This window comes from Onychostruthus taczanowskii, unplaced genomic scaffold (genome assembly GCF_017590055.1).
Source record: "Onychostruthus taczanowskii isolate IOZ18803 unplaced genomic scaffold, ASM1759005v1 scaffold8, whole genome shotgun sequence".
Taxonomy (NCBI): domain Eukaryota; kingdom Metazoa; phylum Chordata; class Aves; order Passeriformes; family Passeridae; genus Onychostruthus; species Onychostruthus taczanowskii.
In genome coordinates this window covers 2329041-2346684 of record NW_024505892.1, presented here as the reverse complement: position 1 = coordinate 2346684, position 17644 = coordinate 2329041, and the positions used below count along the sequence as shown (strand labels likewise).

Sequence of the window (17644 nt, the reverse complement as noted above, 5' to 3'; positions counted from 1 at the left end):
TCCTTCCCCCTTTCAGGACTTCACCATCACTGAGTTTGTAAAAACAGCCAATGTGGTTGTACCACAGCACACCTGCAAGCTAGTTTATTGTCTATCTCTGCCTGACTAAGATCAGAGCCATGGTCATCAGTAGACACCAAAACAGCAAGAAGCAGGTCCTTCTCTACATGACAATTTATTTTTATGCCACAGAAGCATACTTGAACACAGGCAAAGTAAGGTTTTCATTGTTTTGCATTTCCCTACTCCCAACAAACACTGTGGGATTCAAACAGTGGCAGAATTTACCTGAAAGCTTCTTCCCTTTTCCTTCTTGCCCCTTCCCATCCTCTTCACTTAGTTTGGTATCAAAACACAAATCGCTGTATAATGCACTGTAGCAAGGTTGCTGGGTTTGGTGGTATTTCTTTGTGTGGTTTTGCTTTTTTGGGTTATTTTTTGGTTTTTTGGTTTTTGTTTTTGTTTTTTTTTTTTTTTTTCCTGGGGGTGAGGAGGGTGAAGTGTTGTTATTTTGTTTTCTTTAAAAATCAACAGAGCCTGTACTTCTACTAATAGACACCTTCCCAATCTGAAGATGATCACTCCCTTTTCCTCCTTACCTGTGCTTTTGGTGCTCTAAATGCAAAAAAAGCTTTGCTTCCTGCAGGAGAGAAGTTGTTGTGAACTGATACATTGGAACTGTGCAGCACCTCTATACAACAGTACTGCAAGTGAAAATACAACAGCTAGGAGCATACAGGATCAATTTGGGAAGCAGGACTAACAGAGAAATGCTTCCAGAAAATTATCTATGTCAGTACAATCTCACGACCATTCCCAAGGTGGCCACATTGGTGGGTATTTTGTTCCTAAAGAACTATTGAATATGAAATTACAGGATTGCAGATCAGAGGCATGGTTTTGGGAAGGCTTGTGCATGGCTGCTGGCTCCAGGAAGAGAGGTCAGGGAATAGCAGTAAGCCTCCAAGATCACATCAGCCAAATAAAAACAGCAATTCACACTGGACTATAGGAGAATGCTATAGTACATCACATGCCATCATGGAAAGGGAGACAATCCAGTTCAGTGGCCACCAATTTTGGCCACCGCTGATTGGGCTATTTTTCTAGTCAGCCACAGCAAAGAAGTTACTGCACACCTTGGCAGGGAGGCAGAAGTGAGTCACAAAGCACACAGGAGCTCTGCTGCACACCAGATATAATGATTTTAGACCTACTGAACATGAACACTGCTGCACACCAGATATAATGACTTTAGACCTGCTGAACATGACCCTGCTCTTTTATTTACTGTGGAAAAGAATCTGTTTCCTGGATAAGGCTCCCCTTCCATTTTCTATCAACAGGGAAACACAGAGCATGCTTACACTAAGGTTTTCACAAATGCCTATCATCACTGAACTCAGGCTTGCCTAAAATAAATAAATTTAACCTGTAACAAAAAAGACTACTGTCAATTTAGGGCTGCCTCACACCTCCACCATCTCCTCCAACAACAAGTCCTTACAGATGTAACAGCACACATTTTTCCATCACCCCCACTCACAATCACACTACCTGGCATTTGGCAACTTTCTTTTTCCTCTCTGCGTATACTCACACTTCTTCCCCCCTACCTGAGGGAGGAATTGGCTACAGCTGATTGTTTACCACTGTCAATAGCCAACAGGTCTCACATGTGTTCATTTCAACAGGAACATCATACATCACGTAACAAGAAGGCAGGAGGAAGCTAAGGACTTTGGCAGTAAGTAGTCAGCTCAAGCATGGTATTACAATACAAATGAGCCAAATAAAAAGCTTGAGACCATAAAAAGATATACTTTCCCTTCCTTCTTTCTAGTTTCTTTTACCTCCCATCCCTGTTTTCCTCACCTCCTCTGCCCTTACTTCTCTCTGCTCACAGCCTCCTTCCTTTCATTATCAGTCCAGGCACTAGTTTAATCAAAAGTTAGCTAAAAACCCATCTACAACAGCAACTTCTTTCAGCTGGGTTAATGATCTGTGATTTTAGTGATCTGCCTGTGATGGAAACCAGACCTGGCTTAGCAGAAGTAGAAGGAGTAATTTGGCCAGGAGCAGGGAAGAGACAGAAGTGCAAAGTCCTTTTGGCAGTTCATGATATTCTGTTAAGAACAAACTCGTTCCTCAGCCTTAGCTCATGTTCACCTTACCTAGCTCTGTAAAATGACTGAGAAGTTGAATCTTCACATGAGGTAACTTGTGACCTTCTCTTAAAAATTTCTAGGTATCAATGAAGGAGTGATGGATTTGGAAATGGTTTTTTCCCTCCACCACTGCATCTATTTTTTTTTAACAGTATCCTATTAAACCAAATCAATATGTATGCATGTGCATTATTCATATTGTGCACATATTCACATTGTAAGTATCTCAAGTAATAGTCAAGATGCAAATCTCAGAAATTATTACAAGCTAGTCTCTAGCACATTCTTAGCTCTGTCCCTTTTGTTAGCAGAATTTCACACACAATATGATGAGCTTCAGCCAGGATCAGCTTTTCACCAAATGACTGCTCTCTGCTGCCATACATGATTTCACTGTCTCCAGTGAAATCAGTGTAACTTGTCTTTGGAGGCAGGAGAAAGGGTTAGCTCACTAGCACACTTTCTGAGCTCTGTGATGTCACCTTTTGTGTCTGGGTAACATGGCTTGTGGGACCATCTCCAGTGTCAGGAGAATTTCAACTGCCCCAGACTCCACTATGTGCCAGCCTCAGAGTCCATGGGTGTGTAGCCACATGATAACCTAGACTGGAGATAAGATCCATCTGGAAACACAAACCAACAATGGCAGAAACTTTTCCCCATTTTTATCCCCTTTTTTTCCCATCTGAATCAAACCATCAACCTGTTTTTCAATGGTAACTTGCAAACAGTTCCATCAGAAAAACAAAGGGGGAAGAAGATGGGCAGGGTCAAGAATAAGAACAAGAAGATAGGAGTGGAGCAAGGAGCTCTTCTGCCATTCATGAGGTGCCTCATTCTGCAGCCCCAAATTCACCTGACACTGCTCTCAGTCCCAGGTCACTTCAGGTGCTCTTGGGAAACCTCTTGTATTTTGAGAGAATGTACCTGATGAAAGATGCTTTGGAAAAGCAGTCTATTCCTCATCTCCCTATATGTATTGCACACATTAATCATTTTGTTTCTTGGGAAAGTTTGCCCATAAAGTTTCAGAGAAGCGCTATAGTAACTGTAAACCAGATGTTTCTGAGTACTATTCTCTGTTTTATAGCACTGTGTAGCATTTCACAAGCATTAACTAATCAACAACTCTTCCGGGTAGTTAAGTTTAATTGTCCCCATTTTACAGGTGCTGAACCAGACCTAGCGAGGTTGAGAGATTCACCTAGGGCCAAAAAAAACCAATTGGTGACTAATTCTGGACTGTAAATCAGAAGCTACTATATGTAACTTCTCTCCAAGACCTTTAAAACACAGTATTTCCCCTCATCTGCTGCTCCAATACAGCTTATCCTGAAAACAAAACAGGCAAAAGCCTACTCCTCCCTGTCCTGCACTGCACACATTGTTAAAGCTGCATTTTGTCCATCAGCTGTCCTGTAACTTTTAGTCTTGCACAGTCAGGATGACACAAATCACCCTGCTCTGGCTTTGGTCCCAAACCCCACAGCTGGGTCAGACAGACAGCATTCAGGGGGCAACTCACCTCATTTCTGACTCCGATGCCTATTTCTGCATCATACTTATATATTATATTTTTGGAGGTGATTTTTTCCCCATTTATCACCTGGCTGATCCTTTTGTGCATGCTGTATTTCATTTATTAGACTTGAGTTTTTAATGCCTCACTGTAACTGCAGTGGTGCACAAGCAGCAGCTACAGCAGCAACAGTTAAATACAAGCCAAAAATTGGTCAGATAAGAAGCATACTCAGTAAATACAACTTTTACCGGAAAATAAGAAAGAAAGACTGTCCAGAGAAGACTGAATTTTACAGTTTCACCTTACAGACCACTGGATGATACATTATCTCTGTGCATATTTCTCCACATAAATGTCTGGTGAGCTGCTTAGAATTGTGTTTAAAGGCTAGGCTGAGACCAAACCGTCTCTGCAATTCTCTTCCTGAGAGTTACAGAACGTTTCTGGTCTGCCCAGAGGAAGGAAGGACATTAGCCCCAAACACCACCGGAGCTGTGATGGGAATAGAAATGCCAGTGTTAGGACTGTCTGAAGACTTGTCTCTCTCCCTGTCATCAGTGCTGCCTACCAGTCTTGAATTGCAGCAGAGGCAAAAGTGATCAAACAGCTTTCTAACCCCATATTTCTTCTGGACCCCACTTCTTTTACTTCTCACCATGAGCTTCCAACAGCTCAAGCTCTGGAAGCAAGTGAATGAGCTGCACATCAGTTGTCCATTTCAGCCGGTATTTGCAACTGCTCCTCAGCCAAACACTGCTGCTTCTGAAAGATAAATGCACGCATGGCCGCTGCTCAAAGGAAAACATGCAAATACAGCACATTTGGCAGGCAACTTAGGAGAAGTTACATTTGTACCTTTGTTCCCTCTCCCACTTTGGGCCTGCCACACAGAACAGCAGCCAAAATGCATCTCAAAGATTAGGTCTGGTCTCAGAGCCCTAGTTTTGCACACCTAAGTTACTGTTAGACCCAGTGATTGGATCATGACTCATTTGAAGCTTGATACTTGGCATTTTGTCCAAACAAGTGCCCAGATAAATGGAAGAAATAATCATTAAAGGACAAAGAAAAAAGACAAATTTAAAATTGTTGGAGTGCAATGCTTCACAATAAATGGCAGCTAAATACTCTTGAGTGTAACAGTGCTCTGGATGTTAGTAAGAACATTCATAAATGAGGAAAGAAATTGGTATTGATTCTGTGGGTTCATGTCTCAATACATCTATAGGTTGTAATGTAGGGATAAATCTAATAAATTAATCTAGCTGAGTAATAATAAGTTCCATTAACACAGTAATGCATACCAAATCAATATTTATGGACAATTTCAGACATCAAATTTAACAGAAATTCTTCTACAAGTTAGAATGAGCTAGAATTTATTTATTTATAATGGGAAGTTGATTTTACGTAACTAAAAGTTATCACATCCTTACACACAGTCACAGACAGAATTTTTCAAGTGAATAACTAGGGAATTACTTAGTGTCACAAACTCAAGTAACCTCTCTATAGCAGGACCAACTCAGAACCCGAGATTTTGCTTGGTTAACACAAATCCAGTGTAACTATTTCATTTCTGGCAACCCTTCCAGCACCATCATGGCACTGCATCTTACCTTGAACACTCTGCCTCAGTCCTTGAGGGCATTTCTGCTACTGCACAGTTGATCTGCTGTCACCATTATGTTTAAATGGCAGGAAACATGGAATTTGCCTTTTCAGTGCTAGTAAGAGGTGCCTTCATACATGTATGATAACCATCACACCACCTAGAAGCCCCTGTGCTTCTAGATTAAATCCTCCAAATGTTCTGGAATCTACTGAATGTCATTGAAGACATGATTCTCCCACCACAGAACGGACCCAAAAAGAAACCCTTTAAGTATACTGTCAAAAATTGCTGGTGAGCACGAGCAAAAAGCAGCTTTGGCAGAAGAATGTGAGGAGGCAGCAATGGAACAAGGTCTCCAGGGCTACCCACAGGTGCTGTCTGCTCTGGGACAAGCTGGACAGCACCTCTGCAAATGCTGAAAGAAAGTCCTTTTACTACAGTGTCCCACTCAGCAAATCAGGCACCTGACAGCAGAGGTCAGGTATCAAAATCTGACTGGAAGTTACCTGTGCATGTCTGGTAGGTTACGCAGGAAAAGGAGTGTCCTGGGGTGACTTTTTTGATGCTGAATTGTATCCCCATTCATCTGTTTAGCCCAGAAATAAGTTGTGTGCTTTTAAAGCTAGATCGAAGAGTGAAGAGGGTGAAAAGGAAAAGCAGTGGAGATTTTTCATGGTGTTTTCAAAAATACAGAGATAAGAGCTTTGGCTTTCCTTTTCATAGACTGTGTTGTCTGCAGCATGGACAGACAGCAAGAGAGAGCTCTCCTTTGTTTTTTAGTTAGGTTTTTTTAGCTAGCTGAGGCAGAAAAGTTCCCTGGGCTGTGGCTTTTTCTTTTCCTGGAACTGTTCAAACCTGCTCTGGACCAAAAACCCAGAAAACACACTGGGAGATCACACCAGTGTCCAGGGCCCAGGGCATTGCATTCCAGCACCTGAGGGACTCAGTGAGCTGAGAAACACCCACAAAGGACTCTCTCTGAACTATAGAAAGACTTTCTGAATTTGCCATCTCTTCAGAACAGCAAGAGGTTTTATTGTTTAATATTATTAAATTTTTTAATGCTTGTGAATACTTTGCTTGTTAAATGAACAGTTTTTTCAACTTTTCTCCAGGACAAGTGGGGGAAGGGCTGCTGAATTTTGCCCTTTAGGGAATCTTCCCTTTGGAAGTTCCCTTCCAAATTTGTCCCAAACCTGGACAAGGAGGCACTTCAGTTGATCATTACTTATATCTCTGTGATGGCTTTTTCCCCACTATATGGGATGAAGCTTGTAAACTTTTTCTGCCTAAGGATACTTAATCCTCATACCCAGCCTGATGAAAATTATATCTACAACATTAAAGTTTTACTTCCTTCAAGCATCAAATCCCATACCCATTAAAATATTTTCCAACTCACTGCTCAACTCTATCTATCCTACTTGCTATTTTCTGTCCTTTCTCACTTTCAACCTACCCCAGACATTCCCTACAGACCTCAATATACTGGCAGGAGGGAGTTAAAAAAAACATTCAAAAGCATTTCATGTATGTAGCAGCAGCAGAGAGAGAAAAGGAAAGCAGCAACAGGAAAGAAACCCTTAGTTTCATTATAGCACTCAGCTTCAAGTAAGAAGAGATTTCAGAAGGCAAATGGCCCAGATCAGACCCAGAAATACTGAGCTGTTTATACTCCATAAAGTACCAGGATTTAAAATAATCACAAGGTAATTAATTTAATTTAGTAAGTATTTTCTAGCATTTGTCTCGTCATCATCGGGCAAAAAAAAACCAAAAGACCCATACAGAATAATACTGCACCCTGGGAAAGCCACAAAGGCACCTGGGTAGACAAAGACTGAAATCTTGGTAAAAAACAGAAAGCATCGTACAGGGTACAGCTTATGCCTTATCCACCCTTGGAGCATTTGGCCCCTATCTTTCAGTGACTCACTTCCTCTTGAAGAGTTACCTCCTCTCATCAACAAAAAGGAGAGAGAATTCCCCCCACTTCTACCTTGCACCACTCTAATTCAGTCCAGCCCAGCTCCCTCAAACTCCCCCTTCCCCTGAAAAGCTCTGAGATAGCCACCTCAAGGCTACATTAAGGACCAGAATTTTAGTTATTAGGCAGGAGAGATCCAAGAGTGGAGCTGCAGAGCTCTCTTCTTACATGAAAGGTTGATAAAGAGATATCAGAGCAGGAACAAATTCTGGCATCTCCCTCCCATAATGTCAACGGCTTCTCCTCTATTTCACTAAAGAAGGGGAAAGATTGACACCCCTCAACTCATATTCCATTTCTACCAAATGGAAAGCAGAAAAAGCCAACTCCTATCAAGAAACACTTGCCAGATGAGAAAACTAATGAGACTAAATGTGGCCCAGAAGACATCACCATTTTAAAATCAGTGCAGCCGAATTACATACTTCTGGACATACACACATACAATAGTTCCTTTGACAAATGAACGCCAAAGAGGACTAAGTAAACTAATGGACATCACTAAAAGTGTTTCAAATTTTGTTTTCATTCCATTATCAACTAATACTGCCTTGCAGGTTGAAATTAACACTAGAGGTATGGTCTTGTTACTGGACATAAATTACTTCATTTATCTGTTTCAAGCATAGAGTGCTTTTGTAAATGAGGCCTTGAAGCCTGAAATGCCTTGGAAGATGAGCTGGGATGAGGGGGAAGCATCTTCCAGTTGTAAACTTTTAATTTTCAAAATTTCTCATGTTTTGCATCAAGACAAAACCATGCCCTTTTGAGGTTCTTCATCCCAAGGGAACCTCACAGTACCTGTCCTCACAGCCGCCTTCAGGGATGCAGCAAAGCAGAGTTAATCATGGTCTCCTACATAACCACTCTCATCATCAGATTACCATGAAGTCTTACTTGCTCTTCAACCCAAAAAATCTAGCCTGGACATAAAAAACCTTACTAAACACACAGTTTCAAGAAAGACCAACCCTTCTTGAGAAGGTTTTGACTCATCTACATTTTCTCTTAGGAAAAAAAAAGTTATAGCAAAAGAGAAAATTCATTATCCAGCTCCAAAGTTCCTACAGGTTTCCTGCCACAGGTCAGACCTATCTGAAGGTGGAGTGTGACCACTCATATTACGTGGGGAACAGGCAGTGTAAAGAAGCAAAGGTGACCACTACACTAAAGGGAATCTGAAATTATGGACTGAAGCTACTGTATCAGCTATAAACAGAAGACTGGCTTAATAAGCATCCCTATTTTTTACTATGGAGCCTGCACGGCATCATTTGTGGACAGACCTTTCTGGTGAGATCAAGGATCACCCACCTCCTCTAGGAAATTACTTGGTCATCCCCGTGTGCCATGGCACTTCCCAAAAAGCCAGCACACTCCCTGCAGATGTAGGGCATGGTGTTGCTGTATGGGTGTGCTCATCCAGCACGGCCAGGCTGTGGGGATGCTCCCTCCTGCACTGAGGAAAAGGTGGTTCATGGGAGTCAAATCTGCTACCTCAATCGTTTGGTGTCTCCAAGAAAAATGACTGAGAGTGAATATGTATTGAAGAAATGTTTTCTTAAATCATGAGAGAAATCAAGTCAGAGAAAGCTGAAAAACAAACTTCAAAACTTGAGGGGTTTTCAGTAAAAATCTCAGTTAGATGGATGACAGACATAAATAAGCACAGACAGGTAGAGTAGGCAGCTCACAACATGAATCTCAGAACTAGCAGTACTTACACACTTTACAGTCATAGTAATTTATGAGTCCCCATACAGCTGTTCTTGCAACAAGTGATTTCAGCTGAGTTTGAGCTCTGCTCACAAGCCTTTGAGCATGAGACTTCTGTTGTTGTTGGGCTTTGGGATTAATTTTTTTCGTAGTTTTTATTGTGAAGCTTCTTCAGCAACTTCTTTTTCCTAAGCTTTCCTGGTAATTAGCCCTAATCAGTATTCAAGTGCTAATCTGTAAGGCTATCTGCTGACTTAAAGGAAGGGAACACCTCACTAATAGCCCCAGTGTTTCCCTCTGCCTGCAGAAACAACCCCGATAAGGACAGAGACTCCAGCCATCTCCAAAGAGACAGAGCCACAAAGAGCCCTTCTGATCGCTGTTGGCATCTGGCCTTCCCCTCATTAGCACATTAAAGCTGCTCTGTCCATCCCATAAGAGCCACTCTGTCCATTCCTCCCGCTTTCTCTATGGAGCCATTTATGGTGCTGCTCCTTTGAAACCCCCCTAGTTCAAGAGGCAGTAACCCCTTCCCAAAGCCCACAGCACAGCCAGTGTCAAAAATTCCCACTTACAGACAGGCACCCAGTAAGTAGCAGCACTTTGAATGTCTTAGGTAGACAAAAGACACCCACATATTCTACCCTGCTGAATTGCCCCTCCTAGGGAAATCTTTTCCCACTCAGTACGGGGGCTGTCGGGTTTGGATTACAGTGCACTTAGGATATCACATCACTTCAAACAGTCCCTACTGCAGAACGGGACCAGCAAGGCTTGTATCTCCTGAAGTGCGCATTCTCAGGAGCAAAAACAAGGCAAGAGGGACAAAGCTTCCCAATCCTGGCTTCTAAACCTGTTAGGAAATGACACTCAGACACTTTGAAACCAAACTTGGACAGATTTCCAGTGCATGCTACATCAAAAACGTGGAAACTTTTTGTACTTTAGCTGATCTTTGCTCCTAAATCAAAGCATTTTGGGTGTGCTATGGCATGCCAATAAGTAAGTATGCATTCACTAAAATAAGTTGTTTGGAGAAGAGGAAGAGCATCTTTTACTCCCGTTATTTCCCTTATGCACCCTAATCATTGGGAACACAGCTAGTTTGCAGAAGTTGTTTGCTTACAAAATGGTGATTACAAGTTAACTAATGAGAAAAGGAAAGAATGGACAATTTTTCATCACTTCATTTCTTTATCCTCTGCCAGGATGCTTTCCTACAGGCAGACATGACCTTCCCACTTCCTCAATCAAAAAGAATAGTACTAACAGGCACAAGAAAGCCAACCTAGTTGCTTTATTTATGCTCTGATCTCATTTTCTTTGACTTACTTCAGAATGGTATAAATATTTTTACCTGAAAGGAGAACTGTGGCTATCTGAATTGAGCTCAGGCTCATTTTTCTACAATCACTGTTATTCTGGATGGACTTTGAGGAGCTATTTGTACTTTTTAAAAATAAAAATCCCAAAGAAGCAAGTTCTTTTGTTTTGAAGAAGAAAGCAAAGCAACTGAAGGTCATGAATACTCACTCTTTTTTTGGATTCATAAATTATATGTTTGATCCTTGACTTGCTTTTCATTAAGGAAAAATGCCATAAATTATTTGGTTTGTTTGCCTCTCTGATCAGTCAACTGAAAGACATTTTTGCTTTGGGGCAATTTTGTTATTATTCAGCTCCAAGTTCTTTTTAGTACATAAAATCCCTATGTCTGATTTATTATGCAGGTGCATGTTATTAGGAAAAAAAAAACATATTGGGTTATAGCTTTTGATGCTTGCAGGGCCATTTAAACAGCTCCCATCCCTGAAGAATTAGTAGCTTTGACACACAGGTCAAGTTCAAAGTTAGTCAGCTAGTGGGCCAAACTGTTCCTCAACTCCAGTATCAGGGAGGAATTGGGCCTGTAACACACTAAAAAATCAAAAGTTTTACTCAGACTGAACTCAAACATACAAGCTTTCTTTCAAATAGAACCTAAATTGCTTTTCTTCAGGTAATTTTGTTCAATACATCACTACCTAATTTAATGAATTATACCTATTAGAAACATTTTTATCCTCCTTTTCCTAAGACAGGGCTTTTTTCATAAGGCTGAAATTTACTTGGCAAAGTAAATAAGTGAGCAAAGAAGCAGAGAGAGTCACACTGCTCCATAGATAACTTTTGCAATTCACTAGTGCAGAGAACACAACTATAAAGCTATTTAAAAAGTGAGATGGGACTGAATGGCTGAAATAACTCTTATTCCATTTTCTGATTCAAGTTGAGAATGTCTCTAATATTCTGATATGATTTTTAGGAAAATTCTGAAAAATACAGAGTGCCATTCAGCAGCTGCCAGCAAGAAAAAGCCCATGAAGACAACCTTGAAACAGCAAGATAAGGCACAGACGGACTTTCTAACTCGTATTCCTTAAGGAAGCTCTAAAAGATAGAAGTGGGTAAACCCAGAAAAATGCATGTGCCATCCAGCTGTCTAAAAAAGTCCTTGTCAAGGAAAGCAATACAATAGCAGTGCCTTAGACATTTCTCTGGAGACCTGAGTTCATCGACACAGCTATGGGGTATTTTGTTTCCAGGAACAATCTCATTTACTTAGCTGAAATAACTTTGCCATAGTACCTAAAGATATTAATTCATTTTGCTTGCAGAAACTTCATTTTCCCTCCCTGTCCTGCTGCTCAAGGCTGCAGAGATAATGCCCATGTATAAGCAGGTATCTTGCTTGTTGGCTTTCATTTAGAGACTATTTGCAATAATCCCCCAAAGAGATTAGTCGGCAACCTGCTCCCCCTGTGTTTCAGCAATGTTTGTTGTCTGTCCAGTTCCTCTCAAGAGGTGACAACCACAGTTCCCAACATGAGATCAACGTGTAAATTAGTTCAAAAGGTTTCAGGGGCCACAGGAGAATCTGCCAGGTGAGTCTCTGCCCTTCAGATCACCCAGGGATGCAAGAAAGGGAGACAAGCTGCCTCTTGTGCTAGAATACAGCCAGATGGAGCAAGCTGGGACCCACCAACAGGTATCTGAAATACACAGGTGCTTGCTGGGGCGGAGGCACGGAGAACCACAGAACTCCAAGCCACATCATTTGTTTTCTATCTCCCCACTAGAGGTGGGAGTCGATGAGGAGTAATTAAGTCACTGCTTATTAAGTGGTCCTCTACAAACAGACAGAGTTTGTGGAGTCCAATTTTGGCTTCACAGAAATTTGGGGAAGCAAGTAATCAAGTAATCAAGCAGCCATCATTATTCTTGCTCTTCCCTGCAGCATAGCAGGGCACAGTAAGTCAGGGACACCTGCTCAGCAAATGTCACTCGGAAGGTACCAGGCAGGGCCCTGCAGATGGGATTTATGGACCATGGATGTGAGTCATGGGTCCAGGAACATATCTGCAGCACAACATTTCCCCTCTGAGTTGCTACAGCAACTCAAAGCCATCCTCACCCAGCTCAGAACTGTAGAATCATTAAGGTTGGAAAAGACCTCCAAGATCCTGGAGTCCAACCATTAACCCAGCACTAGCAGGTCCACCATTAAACCACATCTCTAAGCACCACAACTACTTCAAGAATAACAGCAAGTTTAATCCTGTTGCATCAGGTCCTGTTCACCATCACTAGCAGCCCAGAACTTATACACAAACTATTCCAGTAAATCCCATAATTGTGCTGAGCATCTCCAGTCCTTCATAATTCCAACCATTCACTTTTGTGTTTTAATTACTTTCTGCTTTTTCTGCTATGGACAACTCTTTTCAGAGTGCAGTGTTTGCTGTGATCACTGAAATAGACTTTTACAGGCAACCAGCTCTGCTTTCAGTGTGTTCTCTCCCAAACACCCTGCAGGGGTTGTTCCAGTGTTCCTCTCTTACCTTGGCGTTCTACTGAGTGAACAGAGAGGAGAGGTTGGAAGGTGAAGTTAAAATAAGCTTCCATAGCTTGTAAAACAATTTTAATTTAATTGTTTCATTTTAATTCCTGAATTGCCATGGAAGGCGATTCGGGAATCAGCAAGTGCCTGGGTAACCGAAGTGCTACAAAGAAAGTGAGAAAGAAACAATGATCAGTTTCTGCCAGTATCTATGTCCTTTCTCCTGATGTCTTGTTTCCTCCTTGACCACACCAGAGTCTGTCTCCTCCCTGGGCACAGAATTCTTAGCAGGGCCTCTTGTGACAGGACAAGGGTTTTAAATTAAAAGGTTAGATATAAGGAAGAAATGTTTTATTATGAGGTTGGTGAAACTCTGAAAGAGGCTGCCCAGAAATGTGGTAGATGCCTCATCCCTGGAAACAATCGGGGTTAGGTTGGATGTGGCTCTGAACAATTTAATGTAGTTGAAGATGTTCCTGCTGATGGCAGCAGGGGTTGGATTAGGTGGCCTTTAAAGGTCCCTTCCAACCCAAACCATTCTGCAATTGCATCAGCCAAAAGCAGGTTTCTGGCAGCCCCAGTTGCTGTCAACCTTTTTATTTTGATGCCTGCCTGAAGATCCCTTACTTTATGTAGCAGAAAACAGAAGCACAACGAATCAGTCAGGAGCCTTCCACTAATGGGTGTCAAGGAAATGGTGCACACAAAATATAGATAGCACAGAGAAAGTGTTACCTCTTCCAGGGGAAAAAAAATTGGAAAAGCCAATGTTTGGTTTGTTGGGGTCTCTACTTCTTTCAGGATATGGTATACATATTTCTTTATTTCCCACATGTATTTTCAGACTATTGTTTCCATAGAGAATGAAAATATAAACATTGCATCAGAATCCATTTCACTGTATCAACAGAAATACTGATGAAAGCTGTGATGTTACGTGGAGACATCAGTTCCCATGCAAAATTGAAAGAAACTTAAGGAAATCTAACTTTTGAAAAATTTCTGTTGATACAGAATGTGGAACTGGCTAAGAACTAAAACACCTCAGTAACATGTCTTCTCCTTCTCCATAAACCACATAAATTTGGAAAAAATTTAGGGTTATTTCATGTTTGAGGAGGAGGTAAGAACACAATCACGAAAAAGTGACTGACTCCTGTTCCTTAGGCTGCTCTTCTGGGCTATGGGAGATCTCATTTCTAGGTTCAAGTTTACAAATCAGAAGAGATTTGGACTTCGGTCACCAGAGCAAATTTCTACTCTTCCCCCCCTTAAAAAAAAAAAACAAAAACAAAAACAAAAACAAAAACAAAAACAAAAAAAAAAAAAAACTTGGATTTGACATTTTATCTATAGCTCAGTCATATACATGCATAAGCATGGTAACTGTTTAACCTGTATTTATTAATCCAACACCTCCATGAAGACTGTGGTCAATCTGATGACTCCCCAGAGGTCATTATTACCATCCTTGCACAGGAGAGCCTATTGCTTTTGTATCTGATCTCTTCACGACGTCTTCATGTTTCTCTTGGTGGCCCTGGGAAAACATCTTTTCTCTAGTGTCTTGTTTCAGGACTGACACACACCTCAAGATGACCAAGCAGAAGGAGGGTGGGATTTTGCAAGCACAGGATGCCTAAGATGACACGGACTGTCGGGTTGAGGAATTGAACCAATCTTTCAATAGGGAGACTTGCAAAATGCATGTGGTACAAGGAAATGTGTAACTGAGTTGAAGCAGCTCTTACTTGGTTCAACTTCTTTTCAACCCTTGTCATGTTCAAATAATAAAAATAAGTATTTCCTGTATCACTGAACCTTTGGGGAATTCTCCTGGAATGGTAACAGTTAATTAATTCCGTGTAATAGGGATGTTCTGAGAGCAAATAGCTTCACGTATTTTTAACAGTGTAACTCTTGTAGGAATTGTAATTTTTTTAATATTTAAAAGCTTCATCTTCAAATCTAATACACTCATTTAGAGCAGCTGGGCTCAGTAGCTCGTCCATGTTACATGAATCTGAAACTGAAGCCGGGACAATGAGGCCAAGACTGGTACCAACCATCCCATTGCTGCAACCGCTCTGTTTAGCACGTAAGAGTCATTAGGCAGAAGTGATGGCTCCAGCTGCCTTTTCAGACAGGAGCTCCTTCTGGAGAAGAGCAACCAGTTAGGCACTGGATGGACTCTTTTGCATTAAAACCCTCTGCCCTAATCAAACGCAATGCAAAAGAAACAACCGGCAGAGACGGGAGCGTAAAGGATTAACTAAGATGGTTCCAGCGTTTTCTTGTGCCTTCGGTGAAATAATTTACTCCGAGTACCCTGCAGTTTTCCCATCTTTGCACTGGCCGCTCTGAGCCACACGCAGGGGCGAGCCCAGCGGCTCGCCTCTCGCCGGCAGCCCCAGCGTGCTGCTCCGGGGGCACGCGAGCTGCTCGGGACCGGGCAGAGATCCCACACGACGCCACCCCGGGGCATCAGGCCGCGCCCGGCCGCTGCTGGCGGACCCCGGCCGGGAGCCCCGGGGGCCGCCCCTTCCCCTTGCCCGCCGCCCCCTCTCCCGCCGCCCGCGCTCCAACTTCCCCGGCGGCGCCTCCGGCACCGGCCGGGCTGCGGCAGCGGGGATGCCTGCTGCCTCCTCCCGCCGCCCCGCGCCTGTCCGTGACGGGCCAGGCAAGCCGGAGCCGGCGGGAGGCGCGGGGGCTCCGCCGCGGAGCTGTGCCTGTGGACACGGCAGGTGCGATCGGCACCGGCACCGGCGGGGAGGGCGCGGGCTGGCAGCTCACGCCGCCTCGGAGGCAACAATGGACCGGGGGAGGCTCCGCGCAGTCTCTCCCTGCCCGCCCGGGGCTTCTGTGGGGAAAGGCGATGCCAGCCCAGCCCAGCCCAGCCCGGCCAAGACGAGCCGAGCCAGACCGGGCCGGGTCGGGGCCCCTCCGACGGCGGCCCTCGGGACCTGCGCGCCCCAGGCGAGCGGCGCCGTGCCGTGTAGCCAGAGCCCCGCTCCATCCCCTGGCCTCACCTGTTCAGCACTTTCCTGATCCTCTGGCGCACGCTGGAGGAGGGCGCGGAGATGCCGCTCCTGCCGCCGCCACTGCCGCCCTCCGCCGGCAGGTTCTCGATGGTGGCCACGACATGGCTGGGCTGCGGCGGGTGGTGCGGCGGCGGCGGCGGCTGCGGCGGCGGGGGGTGGCGGTGGTGGCGGTGGCGCTCGGGGGAGAGCATCGCTGCGGGGCTGCGCCTCAGCGGAGAGCGGGGCGCATCCCGGCGGGAGGGCGGCGGGCGCTGCTGCCGCCGGCGCTGGCTCCCTCGGCTTCCGGGCAGCTCCAGACCCTCGCCCGCTCCTCCCTCACTGGGCTGCCATGCAGCGAGGGGCGGGATGCTGCCGCCGCCGCCAGCGAGTGCCGCTCACGGCCGACGAAGTGGCAGCAGTTTGGCGACCCTCCTCCTCCTCCTCCCACACCCCCCGCGCCCAGCCGGTGCCTCCCCCCGGCGGAGCCGCCGCCGCTGCGCCGCCTCGATCCCCTTTGTTCCCGCTCGCCACCGCCCCGCGCTCCCCTGACGCGCGGCTGCTGCCGCGGCACGGCCCGGCCCGGCACGGCGCGGAGCCCCCGGAGCCCCTCGCGCCCCCGCGCCCCGCGGGGAGCCCGGGGCAGCGCGGTGGGGCCGGTCCCGCGGGGGTCCCGAGGGCTCTGCCGGCGTCCAGCTGAGCTCCGCGCTGGGGGGAGAGGGGGAGCCGCGTCGGCGGGGATGCGAACTTTGCCCCATTAAATGCTCCTCGGTTTTCTTCGGGGTGTTTAGTTGTCTTTTTGGGGGAGTTGTTTGTTTGGGTTGGAGATGCTCAGGGCTGGGCGGCACGGCACTTCCTCCGCTGGCCGGTGCTCTGTGAACACCCGGGAGTTGCCGCACACTTGTCTTCTGAAACTCGGCGCGGCCGGTGTCGTCTTCAGCCAACTGGGAAAAGTGTAAAGAAAAAATCGCCTCTGAACAGCGCCCTGGCTCTTACACTGCCAGAGGCACGTAAGGGACTGAGGGAGGCATGGCAGTCGCTGTAAAGTTCAGAGCTCCATACATTTTTCATAGAGACAGTGCACTTGAAGTTCATGCCTGGGCGAGGCTTGTTAAAGTGTTGTGTTTGTCGCTTTCAAATACTGGGAGACTCCCCAAAGAGAAATGGAATGAACGTGGGTTCAATATTTCTTACTCTAAAGATAAAGATATTTCACTTCAAAAATTGAATTAGGCTCAGAGGAGGTGTCTTTTTAATCGATCATGTCTCTCTGAAACATATTACATGATAATTTTGCTAAGTCCTTTAAGTGACATACATTTGAAATTTCACCTTTTTCATTCTATTGTTCCCCTCTACTTATTTTTGTTTATATTTCTGTTTGTGTGAACCTTACACAAAGCTGTGAAAATGAGATGAACATTCATGGTAAGCAGGGAAATGTGGTTGTAAAGCCATGCAGTGTTTCCCAGGGAAATCAGATAGATGTGATACTCAAAAAAATTTTTTTTTAATTTTTAGGCTTCAGGTCGGTAATTTCTGTTTTATAGGAACTCTTCCTTTTGCCAATATCAATGTTTAATATGTCGGTTTACTCTGAGTACCTGAGCAGCCTCCGTCTAACAGGTCTTCGGATGAGATCCGGTGGAGCATGTTGCTTTACCAGAGGAATGCTTTTGAAGATGGGGCTCGCTCACTCAAAATCCTGTAAAGTTCATTCTCTGTTCTGGGCAAGCAGC

General features: G+C 44.5%; 1 protein-coding gene across 1 annotated transcript in view; it reads right to left on the bottom strand.

Annotated features, from left to right (window-relative positions):
• Positions 1-16232, bottom strand: part of SLC35F1 (solute carrier family 35 member F1) — a 221020-nt gene extending 204788 nt beyond the window's left edge. The window contains exon 1 of the mRNA XM_041423795.1: positions 15918-16232. Coding sequence (XP_041279729.1) covers positions 15918-16120 — 203 coding nt within the window. The 5' untranslated portion in view covers positions 16121-16232. The remainder of the gene's footprint in view (positions 1-15917) is intronic.
• Positions 16233-17644: the final 1412 nt, after the last annotated feature.